Source organism: Mastigoproctus giganteus, chromosome 7, assembly GCF_048544385.1.
Source record: "Mastigoproctus giganteus isolate SK-2022 chromosome 7, ASM4854438v1, whole genome shotgun sequence".
Classification (NCBI taxonomy): domain Eukaryota; kingdom Metazoa; phylum Arthropoda; class Arachnida; order Uropygi; family Thelyphonidae; genus Mastigoproctus; species Mastigoproctus giganteus.
The window spans coordinates 62,887,642-62,907,786 of record NC_143581.1 but is presented as its reverse complement, the minus strand read 5'-3'; the positions used below and the strand labels follow the sequence as shown (position 1 = coordinate 62,907,786).

The window sequence follows — 20,145 nt, the reverse complement described above, 5'->3', positions numbered from 1 at the left end:
AAATCGTACAACCTCGGCTAAGCCTGACTTGGGCACGATATTGAAAAAAAAAAGTCAAAAGATCTTCCGGTTAAAACGGGAAGTACAGTATGGCTAAACTTCAGCTGACAAGAGGAATGAAGATCATTCTGTTTCCAGTTGAGGGTGTGTGTGTATGCGCGCTGCGACGTTCCCCACTTCGGTCCCATAAGGGCACAATAAGCAGAAACTGATTCAAAATATCCTTCTTATATAGACCTGTAAGTTGACTAATGAGAATATTGGGTTAATATTTATGACTGAGCTCCGAGTAATTTTTGGCAAAATAATCTCTCAGCATTTGGAAGAGTAAAACGCAAAAGTTTGACGTTGTTCTCCTGTGTAAAAATTATAACAATGAATTTGTTTTATGAGGAGGGGGGTTGAAATGATACAAGCAGAGATGATCTCTTTTTTTTTTTTTTGCGTACGTTAAGAATGCATTTCATTTCTAGAGAATTAGTATACAGTCTTGTGAGAGCGAGTTCGTCCAATACTGGATTTAATAATAATAATCATAACTTTCCGTTTATACACAGCACGCCCCCAGCCAGAGGACTTACAGTTTCATTGTAACTGCTTTATTTCATCACTCAATTTCTACTACCCAGATAGTATAAATGCATTGTTTAATGTACGTGCAGGGACGATGCATAAACCAACTCTTTCAGACTCTTAGACATTTAGTCAAGAAATATTTTTAGATTAAACTGCACACGCCATCAAGCATCTCTCATATTGTGGACTTATACTTCATAACTGGGTTATCACTATTGTAACAACAGGGTACCTGCCCACCCACCGATGAGTAAACCAACAAGCTTCGAAACGGTGCCATCTGGATGGTGGTATCCGCCGAGAATAAGTACTATTAGTCTTCTTCACTGGTGAAGCGTTGCTTATTCAAAGCAGTACAATACCTCGGTCACTCGTTGTGAAGGTATTCACAATATGAGATATAATTAAATGATGCATTCATACTACCTGGGTAGTATAAATGATGTACGTGCAGTAACTGTGCATAAACCAACCCTTTCATACTCTTAGACATTTAGTCGAGAAATATTTTTCGAAGTGTATAACTGCTAGTTTGGTTTTCTTTAAATTATCTCATCTGGCCCATGTTTTAATTAGTATTCACAATAATTTCGATATTCATTGCTGAACATTTTTCTTGGGAATAATAATATTAGAATATTAAAATTCTTATTTTCTGTTTTATTTGTAAAGATTTTATTTACGCTGTTTTACGGCATTGTTACAGCATTAACTTCATTCTCATCTTCTCTTTTATAGAGTGTGCCTGCTCTTCCTTCCTATGACCACAAGCATCGTGGCTGCTGTGCTGTTCGCCGTCCACCCTATCCACACCGAAGCTGTGAGTGTATATATATATATATATCTTTCTTCTCTCTAAGTAATTGGTAACATGTTGTTAAATCCTGAATTATCCAGTGTCAAAACCGGATTCTGCTTGCTATGTACGAGTGTGACTACATACTCTCATTGGCAATAAGGCACTTCAAAAGGATTGTAGAAAAAAAGAACTCCACACTTCATCAATCACATCACTTTGACGGATATAATATTTACGCTCTGATGGTGCAATGTTGTACTCGTACTGTTCGTTGAGTTTAAATTCAAAAGACAGTGATTGTCACAAAAACAGATCCACACAGAGATATATGGTTAGAGACAGGCAGAGAGAGGTGGTGAGATTTTAGTCCATCACCATGAAACAGTGATATTGATCATCGCAAACACATGTTGTTAAGCCTCTCTTCTGTGCCAACCACATGACGGATGATACACGTCACAGTTTCCTTGTGCTAGAAATATAATATCGCAGATAATATAGCAAAATTTGAAAGCAACAACTTAAATATTAAAAGAACTGTCTCTCTCTCACCCCCCCCCCGAACCTCCGAAGCAGAGTAGTTATTGTACAGTTATTTTTAATGTTATCCATAAGAACTAGCTGTATTTCCTCCTATGTTCTTTGCGAGACCAGATATTTTACTTGAGATACACAAACTCCTCAAGTTACTTCATCATTAAGACATCTGTCTTCCTTTCAGAGCAATTCTTAAGTTTTTTGAACACTACTACTATTCCCTTTACGGCGAATGGCCATTATAGTTGCATGGTCATTTCATGTTCTGTAAACGCATGTCTTCTCATTTAAATGTTCAAATTCAGTACTTTATTAACGCTAGTACAGTTAAATATAGTTTCGCGGAAGTGCAGTGGGTGCGATCACTGTTCTGCCATACCATATAGAAAAGAAGTTCGAATCCCATCGGAACGGTAAATTTTAAAAAAGGATTTTTATGGGAATTTTTGACGGTGGCATAGTTAGTCTGTGTTTGGCGAAAGTTGCATGATTTCGCATCCAACAAAACAGGCAACCGGCCAATATATGCAATTTACAAAGATAATATACCGGCACCTCATGCCCTTAATTTCCTCGGCATTAATTTCAAAAAATTAAAAAAGTAGTAGCACAACAATATATAGTTATTAGTAAAACATTAATGGGTTACTTCAGTCTCATGAGGACGTTAAGACGAGTTAATTAACGATTATTATGTACACATCGATCAATAAAACACATTTGTAGAGTTTGGGTATCTGTGCTTAAATTTTATGAAGTATGAATGAATGAAAAAAGTCAGTTAGTGCTAGTCATAATCATATCGAAAGTTTAATGGTGCATGTAAGACCATAGAAACCAGTTTGTTTTTTTTTGCCCACAGTGTGTGTGCGTGCATCACTTAAAAGCAAATAATAACGATTTGTTGGCATTTTTAAGTTTTATTCACTTTTTGTTGATAATACTGTGCTTCACTAGATCAGTTTTAAGCTTTTTTTGCAATTTAAGTGACGTTAGAAACATTTTTTTATTCATTTATTTTGATAAAGCTTTGCTTGTTATGAAGAAATGCTGTTGATGAATCCTTTGCTTCTCTAGGTAATCTCTCTGAGGTTTCAGAGAAATATTAGGTTCCTCATATGGAGGAGCAGCTGCCATGATATTATTCCTTGAATCTAGCTTTTGAGAGAATAAAGAGTCAATGGACTGATTCTATTACTTCATATTAGGAGACAATTGCTACTGATCACCGACTGTTGATAATGAGGTATATACACCGGTTAGAGTTATTCATAGGCATCTTGTAAAGTATGGAACTATTATGTGGTATCGTGATTTCATCCAAACTCTAACGAAGTTCTGATCTCATTCCTTCCCTGTTTTGAAAACGTTTTGCATATTAGGCTGAAGTCATTTAGGTTTTAAACTGTCAGAATGATTTTTGTTCGCGAAAACAAAGTTAATATTTCCATTGGTTTGCTACTGTAAATTATCTCGGTAATTTTCAGTTTGTCTCAGCCATTTTAGAAAAATCTTTTATCTTCCTAAAATCTATGGCGACGTCAGGAAATCAAAAAGCTTAGGATCTTCTGCATATATTGTGAGAATTAATGTGCTGTCATGAAATATAACCCAAAGAGTTGACCTCCCTGGACGTGTTCCACATGAGATAATGATAATGTCATTTTGAGTTCATGATGACTAATTTTGAATAATTTATCTCTTATGTTGTTAATAAGCAGCTTAAAGAGGCTCTTCTTGGATTAAAAAATGTGCTTGTAGTGGGGATTATAATTGTATATAACATAATTGTTTATGGAAACAATCATATGGTATATAATTGTTTTTTGTCATTTAGGTTCGTATATACAAAGTAGGGTGGCCAGCTGCTTTGTTAATCAGAATATTTCTCTGATGTGAGTGAACCTTCCGTTTATGTGGATCTTTTGTAGGTGGCGGCCAAAGCAATGTTTTGTGAAATTTGCATTGATAAAAGTTTTCTGAAACTATTTTTGAGTGCTCAGCTAACTGATATGCGCCTCATATCTTTACGATTGACTACATTTTTTTACTTTGGGCATTAGCCTACCAGGCATTTTTTCTTTTGGTATATGGATCTGTTTGTTACCACATGAAGATGTACAGCAATGTTTAGATGATAAATAGACTAAACATTTTGATGACGAGAAGTGGGAACTCCGTCTAGTCCTGCATTACAGCCATGGAAATGCCTTTTGAGTTTCGAAACGTATACAGCGGTTTGATCAACTACAGAGGGAATGGCAATGAAAGGCTCAATCTGGTAACAATGGAGTTATTTTTTACAGTATGTTTACAACTTACCAGCAAACAGATTAAGGTTTGCAGTTCATAATACCGTGGCGGTAAGGCTCTTGAGGCTACCACACAGCCCTTAAGAGAACACCGTTGTTGAATGCACAATTGTCAGCTGATATTTGAAAGAAGAGGAATGTTCTTAATGTCATTACTGTAAACTCAGGAGTTCCCAGTATGGCGCATTTATGCAACAATTCCAAGACCGTCCTTGGATCATTTCGTCATAGAAAAAGCACTCTCATATTTTTATAATTGACTGGTTACAGTGAAAACTGTAGATGGATTGGATTTACTTGAATCGGATTGGATATTATAATGTTTCAAAAATGTAATCACTTCCTCTTTATGAATATCTATTTCTCCTAATGATTTGAGTCAAATATATGAATTCCTTACTGATAAGATAATTTCAATGAAGAGCAGGCCTACTTACTCAGCACAGCTTCTGTTGAGTTGACGACACGTATAACAGAAGTGACGCATCCTCCATATGGTATGACTCCATGCAAACTTTTTCCGCATAGAGCTATATGATATGATTATGGAGATTAATATATCTTCGCAACTTAAAGAACAACTTGATAAAACAATGTAATAGGGAAACCATAAAAGGCGATTAAACAATTTTTAGCATTTCTAAAAACTTGTTTTACAGAGGTGTTGCAAACCATAGCAGAAAGGTTAGGAATGCGTATAGCTGCAGAATGATGGAGGATCATTCTGCATGAAAGAAAAACATTGTGTCTCGTATAGTTGGATGCTTGTGTTCAAAATAAGTGCCGAGGCGGTTAAGCAGCAATAGATTACATCTATTTGTAAATTACGCGTATTCTGTGATTTTCAGTAAATAAATTTTCATCCTGAAATTCAGCAAAATTGATTTGAAAAGTGAAAATCCGGAGCTTCCGAAAGAAAACAAGCAAAAATGTGGCTGCTATCTAGACTGGAATCAAAACCAGGTACCTTTTAATATGATGTACAAGAACAGCAATCGTAGCCACTAGGGCTGTTATTTCCTTTCGTCATCAATCTCAATATTTTTTGAACAGATCTTATATATAATTCTGCATACTACTGTGATGCAACTTCCAATATAAGAGGAACTCTCGGAAATCGACATCCCAATATCCACGAATTCTCGTAGCTTTGACGTGTAGTACAACGAATTATTTTATGGAATGACAACTTGCTGGTTCTGAAAATGCCTACGTAAATGTACAGTTTGCTGTTACGAGTGTTTTAAGGCTTTCTGTTATATAAACACGCTCGTGCTTTTCTTAAGGGTTGTTTCTTTTCTAGGTGAGTGGTGTGGTTGGACGAGCGGAGCTACTGTCTGCGATATTCTATCTATGTGCCTTCATTCACTTCACGACTGGGGAGAGCAAAACTCCAGGAACAGGTAAGTGTACTTTTCCCGGAGTTGTCCATATTTCCATATTTTATTTACTTTAGGTTTTATATTACATAAGAAAGTTGAATTCGCTGCCCCTTATGCACTCACTAGCAATCCTTTGCAGCTGCGAATTATGTATTCATTTGGAGGAGTGAAATCTTTCTCGAAAGAGCTGGTTGGTTGATTTAGATTTTGCACCGAGGCAACTACGGCCAAGCGTAATCTATTTGAATGTCATGTTAGAAAATTGCATATACAGTATTTTGATTGATTTTGCTTGCTTTGTGAAATGAAAAACCCAAATTTCTGGGATGAAAAACCATCCATATAGCAAAACCGGCAAAGTCTGCCACGAATGAATAACGCCCATAAAAGTTCATTTTGTCTGTACTGAACCGAATGCAGGGCTTTTCCACACATGTGGTTGAAGAATACTGATCTTAACCGCCCAAATAGGAAAGAATGCATTTCCAGGTCTTGTTAAGAAATTGTTTCACCGCGGATCCCTAGTATCCCTTCTGTTCTCCATGCTCTTCCATTATCTGCCATGTTTTTTTACTACCTTTTTTGTATATTCTCCCAAACCAGATAATTTCGGAGCCAGGCGAAAAATGAGCTACTACATTGCAACATTATTATTGTTGTCAAGAATTACCACAAGGTGGCGCATCTGTTACGACGACTGAAGCAACGCAATATATTTTAACTACACGTTCGAAAGTTTCTCTAATGACAAGAACTATCGTGTCGAACGTATCGTTTTGCTCGTTTCTGCTGCTCTCTTATAATTCATTGCAGGAACTTGTCACGCCTCCTTTTCTACGTAACGTTGGTTCAGACAGAAGACACCCTGGAGAAATGCTGACCAATTACTATCTGCCTAGCGGTACATGCAAAGTTATGCCTTTCTTCCTCTTTCAGCTAGCTGTAAAACTTGTGCCGGAAATTAAGTCGAGTAATTCGTCATTCTGTGATGTATGCATCTGTTTGTTTGTTTGTAATGTCAACAACACTCTTGGAGACCCCATTATTCTTAGAGAATGCGTGATAAGAGTAAAATAAACAGCAAGATTACTTGGCTCATAAATTTCAAGTGTCTCTTGGGATTCGGGGCAGAAATAGACTTCCTTCACTATAGATATCACAGTCATTAAGGTGTGTACGTGGGCATGCAGTACTTTGTATAATTATACAAAGTGTGCATATTATAATATGCATACATACGCTTATTTTTGTATAATGTGTATACATGGGCGTACATCATTGAAACTGCGAAATTCAGTCAGGCTGAATAGGGATACGGCCTTCGTTTTTCATTGCGTTGCAGTTTTTCGAATTCTTTATTGTGAACACTGAGGTTAGAATGCTCTTCAGACCTTTGATCTCGATAGGAGCGCAATCTGAGCTGCAACTGTTTTGCCAGTATTCCACTTGGGAAATTCCCGTGTCAGGAACAAGAGTTTCAAGTGTATTCATTAAACTGTTTTCATTACGAACGTGCTATTGTCATGGCAACATTAAATTTCTTAAATCTCCTCGCTCTTTCTTAACATTAAGACTATTCCATTAGGCCGAAGATGAGAAGGAAAGAAAGAGAAAAAGTGGCCAGCTGGCTTATTGCTACAAAAACATGTTGATTATGGTTGCCATACATTTGCATTACTGTGGATGCCCTGTTACGAAATTCATCCATTATATTATTCTCAGTGTTCCTTTGCTTGCAAGGGAGAACAAGATGGTTTTTACTGAATTTGGTTTTTAAAAACTTGAACTATACATGCTAACGTTACTAGCCTGGTAGTTATCTGAAACGAAATGTTTAATAAATAAAAACGGTATTCATAAACGTCCAGATGTAAAATAAATTTATGTACGAAATCACATATGTTATGTTTTTGTGGTATCGACTTATAAATGTAGTTTAATTTCTAACGTGGAGTGCCTCTCAGTTTCCCTGTTTATTTAAAGGTAGTGTTACCATTTCACACCCCTTCATTAATTTAATCTCATTTAATTTATTAATTATGTTGTGTTCAGAGGGTCCCCGTTTTGTAAATTAGCTAGTGCCGAAAAAGAGCGGTAAGTCTTCTGCGCTATATTTTATCGTGCACTAATAGAACATAAGGGAAAGCAACTGTACTTTTATTTGATTATCCCTGCTGAGTTGACTTCCTATGCGTGTGTGATGGAGATCACTGATATATGTCCACATTGATCTTGGCATTTGATGCCAATGCTAAAAGAGATCCCCGCCATATCATACAATACCGTACTTAGAGACATAGATACATGAATCCACTTATACTGTATACAGAACTACATATATTTAAAACACAGATCCAGTTAGTCCGGTAAAAGATACTCAGGAACTACAATCCCATTAGATAGGATGCTCAATAAAATGCCATCAGTCCATCAATTGTAAAAAGTCGCATTGATGAAGTTCATACTTAACGAAGATGCCACCAGAAAGAACTACGTTAGCTAAATTAATTCAATGAAGCCGAAAAGAAGTGATGGGTTCACCAAAGATGTGCTCTCCACTTGGTGCTAACAGTGTTTGCACCAATGGAGACTTGGCGCTAACAGTGATTGCAGTCTTGGCAGACTGCAAACACTGTTAGCGCCAAGTCCAGATAAACCAAATTAAGTCCACCCATCATCAGCAGTCCAAGTATATATGATCACTAAATCCTAAAAAACTAGAAGTAATTACCTAAATTTCAGGAAGATTGATCTGAATTTAATCATTAAATACAGATTGAAGGTTACATCAGCCATTTTCATATACTGTTTAAATCAGGGATTCTAAAAATTTTCACGTTGTGGGCTACTTTTTATTTAGTATTCCTTATGTGGGCCACTAAATTTTTCCTTTCGATAAAGTAATTATAAGTTAAAAAAAATACAAAAAACTTTCCTCTCCGTACTATTCGTAGATTTAGCAAATCAGAAATTTAAAAAGTCCCCGGAGGCGACTTTTGCCTTGCTTAAGGGTGACCGGTAGCCCGCGGACACCGTATTTGGCAATCTTGGTTTAAATCTTAGTTTGTTTTATTGATGCTGATATCGTTTCTCAAGAGTTCGCTATTTACATATAGATAATAAATAAAAGAGATATGTAAACGCCATCGATAATCAGAAACTTGCATCATGGCAAAACTTTGTCCAAACTGTTGGCAACTCCGACCAATGGGGCTTGTTACATAAACTCAGCAAAAATAAAATCCACTCTACTGAGGTTTACAATACCGTCATTAGCAACAATGTAGAAACTCTAAATTGGCAGGACACCGTCAATGCCATACTGGACAGGCTTCTTCCACACGATGAGCAATCCACTGATTCCCCTGAGCACTGTTCCATTAGAAATAACAACTGTGCATACCAACCCCTTGAAGACACAGAACTCTTTACCATGAGTGAACTGAAATCAGCCATCTCCAACATCAGAATCAAGAAATGTCCGGGCCTCGACTTAGTTGAAAACATGTTCATAATAAAACTTTTTGAAATAATGCCAGAAGTACTCATCAATTTATATACAAATGCCTTATGGAAGGAATCTTTCCAGATGTATGGAAAAGTGCACTCATCAAAATTATACAAAAACCAGGAAAGCAGCTTCAAACCCGAAAGCCTACAGGCCAATTTCGTTGCTAGCAAATCTAGGAAAATTATTTGAAAGACTACTTGCTCTAAGAATTATAAACCTCTTTGAAAACAGTAACCTAAATTCTCCCCGACAGTTCGGGTTTAAGAAGGGAAAATCTTGCGAAGATCCCCTGGTGGATCTCGTCCATCACATTGGGACCTCTCAGGCTAAATATGAATTAGCCATTTTTATTGACTTCTAGGGCGCTTTCGACTCCCTGTGGTGGGAAAGCGCCCTCGATAGACTCGTCAAGGCCAATTTCTCCCGACAACTGTTCCACGTAATTAGAAGCTACTTTCAAGACAGATATATCAGAGTCATTTCAAAACAGCAGTCTCTAACAAGAAAAGTTTCCAGAGGGTGTCCACAAGGTTCTGTCCTGGGACCCATCATCTGGATTATAGTCCTAGACAGTTGGTTACTTCGCAGTTTTGATAAGACACACGCAATAGCATATGCCGACGATTTGACTCATCTTTGCAGGCAAATCTGCTCGGATCTCGAATCTCTCGTCAACATGGTCCTCTCTGATCTCCTTGCTTGGGCAGCCACTAATAAACTGAGTATATCTCCTTCAAAGACCAAGATTATGACTTTCAGGGGAAAATTTGATTACGGTAGACCTCCGCTCATTAAAATTAATGGCCGTTCCATCCCAATGGTTCCACAGCTCAAATATCTAGGAGTTATTGTGGATGACCGATTAAATTGTGGCCCACGTCAACTATCTAACTTCAAAGATCAAAAAGTATACTAACGCTCTAATCAGCATTACCAAGACTGAATGTGGATTAAATAGGAAAACTCTTTCCCTATATTACAAGGCTGTTTTTGTCCCAGTGGCCACTTACTCCTCTCGAGCGTGGTTTCACATGGCAACAAACATCAAATTTAAAGGTAAACTAATCACACTTCAAAGATCTATGCTCCTTTCCATGCTTCGCGCTTGCAGGACAGTATCCTCTGCTGCACTGCAGGTCTTAGGAGGTGTGCTTCCAGTGGATCTTCACCTCGTGTACAAAGGTCTCTGCTACCGAATTCCCACTGAAATTCTTGGCATAACTTGTAATATAGATGCACATGTGAAGCAAGAAAAACTCAGAATATGGAAAAATTTGATAAACATCTGGCAAACCAGATGGGATACTAGCCAAACTGGGCATGTGACACAAAACTTTATATCAGATGTTACCTTTGCCACAGGAAGAGATGTTAAGAAATGGTTCAGCCCTAGTCTGTACTCTTCATACTTAATCACTGGTCACGGATCCCTAAATTCAAAATTATTTCAATTCGACCTTGTCAACTCACAGCTTTGCTCCTGCGGGTCCGAGGAAACTTGGGCTCATGTGATTTATCATTGCTCCAACTACAATGACCAAAGATCAACAATAAAATCTTATCATAATAATTTTGTTGAGGGAAATGAAGCTATATTCGTGGAAAATGAAGAATCCTTTCAGTTATTTCAAAGATTTGCACTAGAAGTATTCACAAAAAGAAAAGAGATATTAGCTGCTCCATCTCCTGCTCCTGCTTCTACTTCAACTGTCGGACCGCTGGCAAATGCATCTGCGCCATCTACAACAAACTCTTAAACTTCCGACCACTACCTTACGTGAATGTTAACTGTACAATAGGCTTTTTGCATTTATCTAGAAATGTATCCTAAACTTCAAACAATAAAGAAGAGGAGAGGAAGGGAATAAAAATACTTATGCTGATACTTGATTACGCTCTTGGAATCTATTGAAACAAATTCGTAGTATTCAGCGCACCTATCACGGTTATATTATAAAATGGACCTACTAACCCGACAGGACATACCTAAGATAGAACACTTGCTATATTTCTCTTTTCCCAGAAGAACTAATTTCAAACCACAATGACTTTTCAATAGGACTCATCCGACTGGACTACCTGATTGGACTTTACTGGCTGCACTTACCTGACAATACGAACTTGCCTTCTCCTTCCATGGATCGGAGTTTTTATTTTCTGTTTCTCCACAGCTCCTAAAGGGGCAGAAATTGTGGCCTCACGAGGCGAACTCTTTTGCTGGTACCCAGGATTTGGGTCTCCTGTGGTACGGGATTGCTGGCACTCACTACTTTCTCCATATGGATGCGAGATTATTTATTTTTTTTTTTTGCTGGCATCCAAGGACTCATTACTGTCTGTGGGCGCGGGATTTTGCTGGTGCCTGGGGTTGGGCTCCCTAGGTACATCGGAGCATCCACTAGTCTTGCACTTAACAAGTGGACTTTGGATTTTTTTTAAATCTTAATTATTCATTTATTGTTATTTTTTTATTTATTATTATTATTTTATTTATTTATTTATTTATTTTTTTTTTTTTTTTGCTGGCACCCAAGGACTTTCATTACTGTCTATGGGTGCGGGACTTCTTTCTCCTGACCTCTTAACCCTTCTCTCGAGGTGGGAATTTGCTGGTGCCTGGGTTTGGTCTCCCTACGTACGGGATCGTAGCATCCACCAGTCTTGCACTTAACCAGTGGACTTTGGATGGGTTTTTTTTTTTCTTTTACATTTCTTTTTTCTCTTTGAATGATCCCAAACTCGTTTTGGGCATTCAGTACGAGCTACTCGAGGTCCGCCACATTACATGCGTAGTTGTGGCCCCCTCCCGTGGTGTAGACGGACATTGGGCAGGCTTTCCAGGTGATCGCCTGCCTGCTGACAAAGAGGTCAGAAACAACTAAACAACACAACTAGATCGTATGTATAGCTTAGCTTAATTTTCAGCACTCACCTCATGAGGTGAGTGCTGAAAATTAAGTTAAGCTATACATACGATCTAGTTATTACATTACAGCACATAAGGACTCCTTAAAAAATCAAGAGACAACACAACACACACACTGCACAAACATAACGTTGCACACTTTTCTGGCCTGTTACAGTGATCTGTAACCATCACAGTGTACAAAGGCTGAGTTGAACTCACGTTCAGGTGCCACATAAGATACTATACTTAGATAATAACAAATAATGAGTTTGTTCGACGAACTTCTCAATAAATTAAACTAAGACAGCGTAATTCATTACAAGATCTAATTTTATAATATAGAAATAGGAACTGAAGCTGAATCCTGAAACGGTAATACGTAAAGTAGATGAGGAAAATATAGATACGTACAATGATAACTCAGTTTAATGTAATATAATAAAATATATAATAATAAGTAGATACGTATCATTGTACGTATCTATTTTTTCTCAACCATGGACCCCAGTACACCAGGCCCATTCGTTACTAGATGAGGAAAATGTTACTGTAGTACTGAATCAAATGGATATAAAGCCAACTAAATAGCTTTCTAGTTTTTCAGATTTACACTTTGTATGCAACTAGTATTTCAAATTTTCATCAAGGAAATTTAATGCGTAAATCACTTTCTGCATTAAACATGGTTTCCAGTAACTCAGTTTCTGTAGTGAAGCAATAATTCACGTTTGATTCCCACTCTTCCTTACTCAAGTAGTATAAGATTACATTTTTCAATAAACTCTAATTGTGTTGAATGATAGCTGTGGCTATTGTTAATAGATCCTTTCTATGCGATCACGATGAAACCCTTAATGCTACATGCTTCTTGGAATAATTTAATGCGTGCAACCATTCACCAACTCCTGGCATGTATAAATTCGCTCACCTCCATTAAGCCGCATTCGTTAAAAGGAGCAATAGTGACGCAGAAAGCTAATTGCAACTTTCTCTTATAAAGCGAAATGACAATTTACCTAATTTGTATTAAACTAAGTGTTAATAATTGATGGTGTCTTTGAGTAAAATGGTAATCTCTCTCTCTCTCTCTGTAGTGGTCGTGTGTGTTTACCTTCGAATGGATACTAAGTATAATGAGATTTATTTATGAAGTCGTCTTCATTAGACATAATTTGAAGTCCTATTTCGCATTCATTATCCGATGCAGAGCTCCATAACGGAAGGTCTCATTAAAAAAAAAACTTGTTAGTCAAGATTTAATGTGATTATTGTGTTGCCGCACCGGATCTTATCATTAGCATTGCAATATTTAATATCAATTATGTGCTTGGTTTTGAAAGAAGAACAAATAATACATAAATAAACAAAGAACGTTGGAAACAAATTGGCCAACGTCCCCCCCCCACGTCAGTTTATTTTACTTTTCTATTATGGGACTGTATGAAAATGGTAAGCATTCATAATTGTATTTGCTAATAAATGCCTACCTTAGTAGTGAAAAATCGTGGTTGATGAATAAAAAATACGATATAAAGTAAAGAAACCATTATTGCCATAAATGTACGGGCAAGCCTATCAGAGCCAAACCTAGGGCTAATTTCTGCAATACATGTGAGACTAGTAATTTAAAATACATTATAGCAAGATTAAAATGTAGAGAAAAGCTCAAAATATGTATTTAACCCACCTTCTGATTTTACTGGTGACTTTCGAATGTTCATATTTGGCTGTAGCCGTAAGTTTTAGTTACTAATTTCAATATTTTGGAGCTTGTTAGAGTTCTTTGTTTTTTTAAAAGCGATTTCTGCTTTTCACGCTGAATTGTGAAGTAATATTGCTGTAGTCTATTGAGGCGGTTGTTTTGCGCAGTGGAGTATGTCTCTCGTTGATTTTCAGGTGACGATCGGACCAATATTATGGAAATCGGTTGTTTCAGTGATTATTTTTGGCAAAAGAGTATTTTTTTTTAAATATTACTTAACTTTTTCTTTTTTAGATTGTAAAAGGATATCGAAATTCGACATAGCAGAGTGGTCAGTCGAGAGTGCAGTAGCACACACTTTCTGGGTGGACTGTGATTCAAGTCACGACTGCTAAATACGGTTAAGGATGATAAATTACATTTATTGTAAACTACTCTAACCAATAAATTTTACAGAGGAGTTTACAATAAATTACATTTATTGTAAACTCCTCTAACCAATTGATCGCGCCAGAGTATAAACAAGGACGTTTAGTCATTTGTGTATGCCCAGTATTTCAATACTGCTGAATTTCTGACTGTTTTTTAGATGCAGGAGGCCAAATTATTGAACAAGATAGGGTAGACACAACAGATAGTCAGTTTTCTTTGGAATAGTAGGAAAATTTCATTTTGCTTCGAAAGTACATAATGCTTAGGACACATTTTAAGGAAATTTGAGTTGGTAAAGGTGCGAATGATAAATTGCGTTTAATCACTCATCTTTCCTATTCAACAACAAAACAGACATTGTATTTATGCTGATAGTAAGTGGACCATGTTCGTTATGTGACACCAATCACTGTAAGTATTCATTTCAGTTTTGATTTGAAAGTTTGCGCTTAAATAGACTACACATTTCTAGAATATTCACTAAATACGCATTTAATTCTTGGTGAAGATCGTGGTGTAGTAGCCTGTTTAGGTTGTAGGCAGAAGTATTATCCTCAGCGGAGAGTACTGAATTCATGCGCGTTTTACGCCGTTGATCGTTGTATCAGAGACCGGTACCATCTCTCTTCTACTATATACTGCGGACGAGAAGTATACGAACAATTATGTGGGAGAGCACATATTGAAATTTTCAAATATTCCGCTTTGTTACCAAGCATTCCCGTCCCATGTTTATATAACAGTTTTCATTGTTTTGGTCCATAGAATAACATGCCATTCAATTTATTACACTTATTTTAGGACGTGTTATTTAAAGAGGTAGTTTCCTCTTTAATAATCACATGTTGTCTGGATTTTTCTGGTGACTAATAGTGCTGTTGGAAGCTGAGTTGTCCATTAAAGATAATGCCAGAATCCATGTGTAAGGTAGCTTTCGGTATGACCTTATCATGAATGAATACATCAATTTTCTTTGGGCGCTTTTGCTGAGGTAATGTGAGATGAACCATTTGCAACGTTTATTGATACGAGGTGTATGTGTGTATTAAGCGCTAAAGCCACTAAGGCATTCTGGAACATAGTTTTGGACAGCTGGGCTCACGCAAAAACCTGACAATATCTCTGCCTTCGCCTACGCCGATGATTTGGTTCTTCTAATTCCAAGTCGATCGCGTCTTCAACTAGAACAATCAGCCAATATAACTCTTTCTGAGCTAATCAAGTGGTCAAGTATACATAAACTTCGAATATCTGCCACAAAAACAAAACTGATGGTTTTTAAGGGCAAGTTAGATTACAGAAGACCTCCAAATATAAAGATAGACGGGAAACAAATCCCTTTTGTTCCTAAATTAAAACATCTTGGCGTAATTTTAGATGACAGGTTAACCTTCTCCTCTCATATTAATCACCTCGCCTCGAAGATTAAGAAGTTCACTGCAGCAGTTATCCGAATTTCCAAATTGGACTGTGGACTAAATAGGAAGACTCTCTTACTATATTATACAGCAGTATTCGTACCAATAACAACGTATGCTTCGGGAGTCTGGTTCCATAGAGCCGTTAATGTTAAACTCCGTTCCAAGCTCATTTCCATTCAACGGATTATGCTGCTTACCATGCTCCGGGCCTGCAGGACAGTGTCCTCTGCTGTTCTGCAAGTCCTTGCTGGAGTCTTACCACTAGTTCTGCATGTCATCTTCAAAGGACTATGCTATCGTCTAAAGCACGGAGTTCCCGGCTAGATTCTCGGCATCCCATGCAACTTAACTGCTAACATCAAAGACAAGAAACGGAGAATCTGGAATGAACTTATCAGTGTGTGGCAATCACGATGGGATTCCAGTACTACTGGTCAAGTCACCCGCTCTTTTGTTCCTGCAGGTACCTTCCCTCTTAACAAGAACGTCCGCCAATGGTTTTCTCCCAGCCTAACAACATCGTATATACTTACTGGGCACGGCTCCATCAACTCCAAACTATTTCAATTTGGCTTGTCTGGCACCAATCTCTGCTTGTGTGGTGCTGAGGAAACCTGGACGCACATTCTGTATCGCTGCAGCCTGTACCACGATGACAGATCTACACTACAAGCTGCTGTCAGCAACTTCTCTGAAGGAAATGAAGTGGCGCTGACTGAAAATTCTCAATCGTTCTCAGCTCTACAACAATTCTGCTCTGCTGTTTTCACTAAAAGAAAGCAACTCTTCTCAAGTTTATCAACATACCAACAACAAGGAACCAACCGAACACCTGCAATGTCTATCGATATTTCTTAAAACTGATATCGCCTGCCATCTACTATTTTTTTTTTTTCGTTCTTCCTAAGACAGAAAAAGACTGCTGTCTTGTGGTTCCTTTCACAATTTAAACTTCTAATCAGTTGCGTGATGTGATTTACTGTGTGAACATGTTACATGTTTCATTACACTTATAACATTATAATTAACACGATTATATGTATGTATCATTGTATGTATCATTATATATTGTATCATTATATGTATGATATATATATATCTATGTATGTATATAGGGGATTTGCCAGTTTCTGGCTAGGGGCCGCTTGTTGTTTTTGTTAATAAAGGTTATGATATCACTAAAAAAAAAAAAAAAAAAAAAAAAAAAAAAAAAAAAAGGCTATGATACGTCAGTGTATTGAGTCAGTACCTCTGCTATGAAACTTCAGGACGACATTCAGAAAAACCTCCGGAGTCTGCAACTAGTCTATTTGCATCTTCAGAGGTTTTTCTGAATGTCGTCCTCAAGTTTCATGGCAGAGGTAATTTTGAACTCATTTGCCTCTGAAGTACTTGGTAAATCTGTATAAACAGCAGTTAAAATTATGCTAATATGTAAAAGTGCTGCTGCGAATATTACATCATTCAATGGATAATTGGCTGAACCAATGAAACCTTCCGACTAAGGGGAATTCCACTGGTTGGAGTCCCCATTGCGGAACAATTGTTACTACAGCATTAATTACTTTGGATATTGAAAGGAAAACTAAGTACCTTTCTCTGAGACTGTATTGTAGAAAGTTTTCTATCGTTGTATTGATATTAAAATGTCCCTTTAGTATCTTTATGAGTTCATCCAGGTTAAGATTATTATAGTCTGCTGTTTAAGTCGAGATATAGAATGTCACATTCTGCGTTTACCTGGAATGCTTCCTACTTCTAATTATTGTGCCAGCTTCCTTTTATGATTAATGTGACTTAGCTGGTCACTGTCGCAAATAAGGTAAAAGTTCTTTTTCCATAATTATTTGAATTTCATAGGCAATCTGGTGTTGGTCGATACTCATGTTGTTGCAAGGTTTAGAATGACTGTAGGATCTCCATTGCTCCTGGAGGTATAGATGCGTTATACAATTACTTGTGTTCTTTTATCAAGATAGTTGGTATTCCAGTAGAACCCACAGTCATCGAGTAGGCTTTCGTGGGAATCGTCCCTAGTGCTTGCTAGAGTGAAGTGATCATATACTCAGGTTCATAAAAGCATCAATTCTGAGAATAATCCATGGAAAGACGCCCTCAACTGTCCCCATCAGTACAATAAAGTTTTCCGCTGGAAATATTATTAACACCATCAATTGCATGCCAAGCAATTCTATAAGCTGACTGTATACCATTGTTTAGTTCTAAAATTGCGTCATATTTCATCAGAAAGGAGGTCATTCAACGTTTCAGCTGAATTCTTCCAAATTACCTACCAGCAGGTTCAGCTACAGGGTTGTACTAGTCGCTAAAGGTATACCAGTGATATTATCAACTGTGTGTAGATCGGATATGCTTCCCTACAGTTATGCAGATCCATACAGCTGATGGTATTTCCGACCTCAACCTACAACCACAAATATTCTGTTAGATTACAGTCCGGTGTCAGCTCTTAAAAGCACTTTCGATGGGAAGTCGATGACACACTTCGTTATCATGTTCTTATTAACCGTGCACGATGCTCGTTGTCCAATAAAATATACTTCGCACCATAATACTGCCCCAGTGGTAGGGATCATAACCACAGTGCACTGTGGTTCCGATTCCTACCATTTCAGACTGCCTGGAAAAGACCTAGATTCCAGTTCCATTTATACTCAGAAACTCGGAGTTTTTATCCAAACTGACCATAAAATGCACAAATACAATAAACTGACTCATTATGGCCTTTGAAAAAAATCAGCCAGTCAGTCATAGCTTACTGGGATGCTTTTTGGGCCTTCATGGCTCGCCTGTGCATCCGCGGCTTTCTGCCCAGTTATTGTTGCTTTTCAAGCTACTCATTTTGCTTTGAAGGACTCATCGATTTCCTTCCCATTTAACCCATGCATATTTTTGCATTGTTAAATGGAATTGATTACGTGAATGTAACCAATGGTGAATTGTTAACAAATGATTAATTGGTTAGATGAATGTAAACTCGCGGTATTCAGTAGCGCGCGCGCACGCACACACACACACACACACACACACACACACACACACACACACACACACACACACACACACACACACACACACACACACACACACACACACACACACACACACACACACAGGGTTAACAAGGTGGTGACAACCATTCGCCATCCGAAGATCCATTCTTCTCACTAACCTTAGCTGATGTCATGGAAGCAAAAGATAATAACCTGAAATATTCTGATATCTGCTAAACTAATTTCAGGCCTTACCGTTATAAATAAATAAATATTCATTTATTGCAAATACAGCAAGGGGCAGATAATACGATACCAAAGGAAATAAAATAAAATAATCGAATACATAGCAGATTTCATATAAACATTAACAATGAATAGGAATTATACTTTTGAATTAAAAAAAATTGCAGAACAGCACATCTGACTTTCAGTTGAAGTTACTGGGTTGAAGCAGGCTGCTGTTTTTATTTCTCTTCATTTTATCGGATATCTGACTCTCGTAGGCTTCAGAGTTGAGTAACCTTCAACAATCAATGTTGTGATGATTTATGAGGTGAAGGAATGAATTGGGAAACATTCTGTCGATTTGTTTGAGCCTGGAAATGTTGGATTTGAATTGTTTCTTGAATTTTCTCTGTTGGGAGCAGCTATTATGTTGGCTAAGTTTGGTGAATCGCATGAAGAAGTAATTAACTTTGCAAGAAACATGACTCCAGACTCTTTGATGACCTGTTGCAGAGGCTTTGTTTTTAAGTTTTCATAAGGCTGTTGCCTGGATATTGTATGGGGGAAAACAAAACTTATTGAGCCATCTAAGAACCCCAGTATTCTAGTGCAAGGAATTGCTTGACGGTTACTTAAGGAGCACCAGACCAGATTTCGGAAGTATAAGACAGAATGGAAAAGATGAATCTTTGAACATGCTTAATGACTGTTATGTGAAAGTATGTCGTATATATATATAAAGGATACTAGAAGACTATAGAGATTCAATCCTTGCTGACACGCGCTACAGCCGAGGCTGGTGTTGGTCATCTAATGAGTAATGGATGACGAACCTGTGATTACAGTACCCTTTTGCACGACGCCGTACCTATCTCCAAGAGACATGGAATAATATTGCACAATTTGTAGTATAACTTACCTTCCACTTTTTTTTTTATAAAATTGTTAACATAACTTCCTGACTTGTCAAACCCCTAGCCTTATAGGCTGTGATGGATATTTCTTGCCCCTCTGTATCTGGTTGTGTGCTTTAAAAGATTATTTAATTCCTGATTTTATCCCAGTCGGACTTAACAGACCTAAATTTATTGACTTTCTCTGAACATTGTATTAAGTATTATGTTTTCCATTATGTGTAATGACTCTCACAACCACCTGCAACAATAGCATAATTAGGTTTTTTTTTTGACTGCACTCATGATGTACTTATGATAATATCTAGCCAGTCGGTTGTGAGGAGATAATCAGCCAATATTAGCTAAATTAATAAGTGACTAAAAATATTTATTTGTATCGAAATTTGAGATGTTCAGTTAAAAATCA

At 37.3% G+C, this 20,145-nt stretch overlaps 1 protein-coding gene across 1 annotated transcript in view; it reads left to right on the top strand.

Annotated features, from left to right (window-relative positions):
• Positions 1-20,145, top strand: part of LOC150082958 (protein O-mannosyl-transferase Tmtc3-like) — a 373,607-nt gene that overhangs the window by 268,732 nt on the left and 84,730 nt on the right. Inside the window, exons 4-5 of the mRNA XM_090376938.1 lie at positions 1,315-1,396; positions 5,528-5,627. Of these exons, the coding sequence (XP_090233064.1) occupies positions 1,315-1,396; positions 5,528-5,627 (182 nt within the window). The remainder of the gene's footprint in view (positions 1-1,314; positions 1,397-5,527; positions 5,628-20,145) is intronic.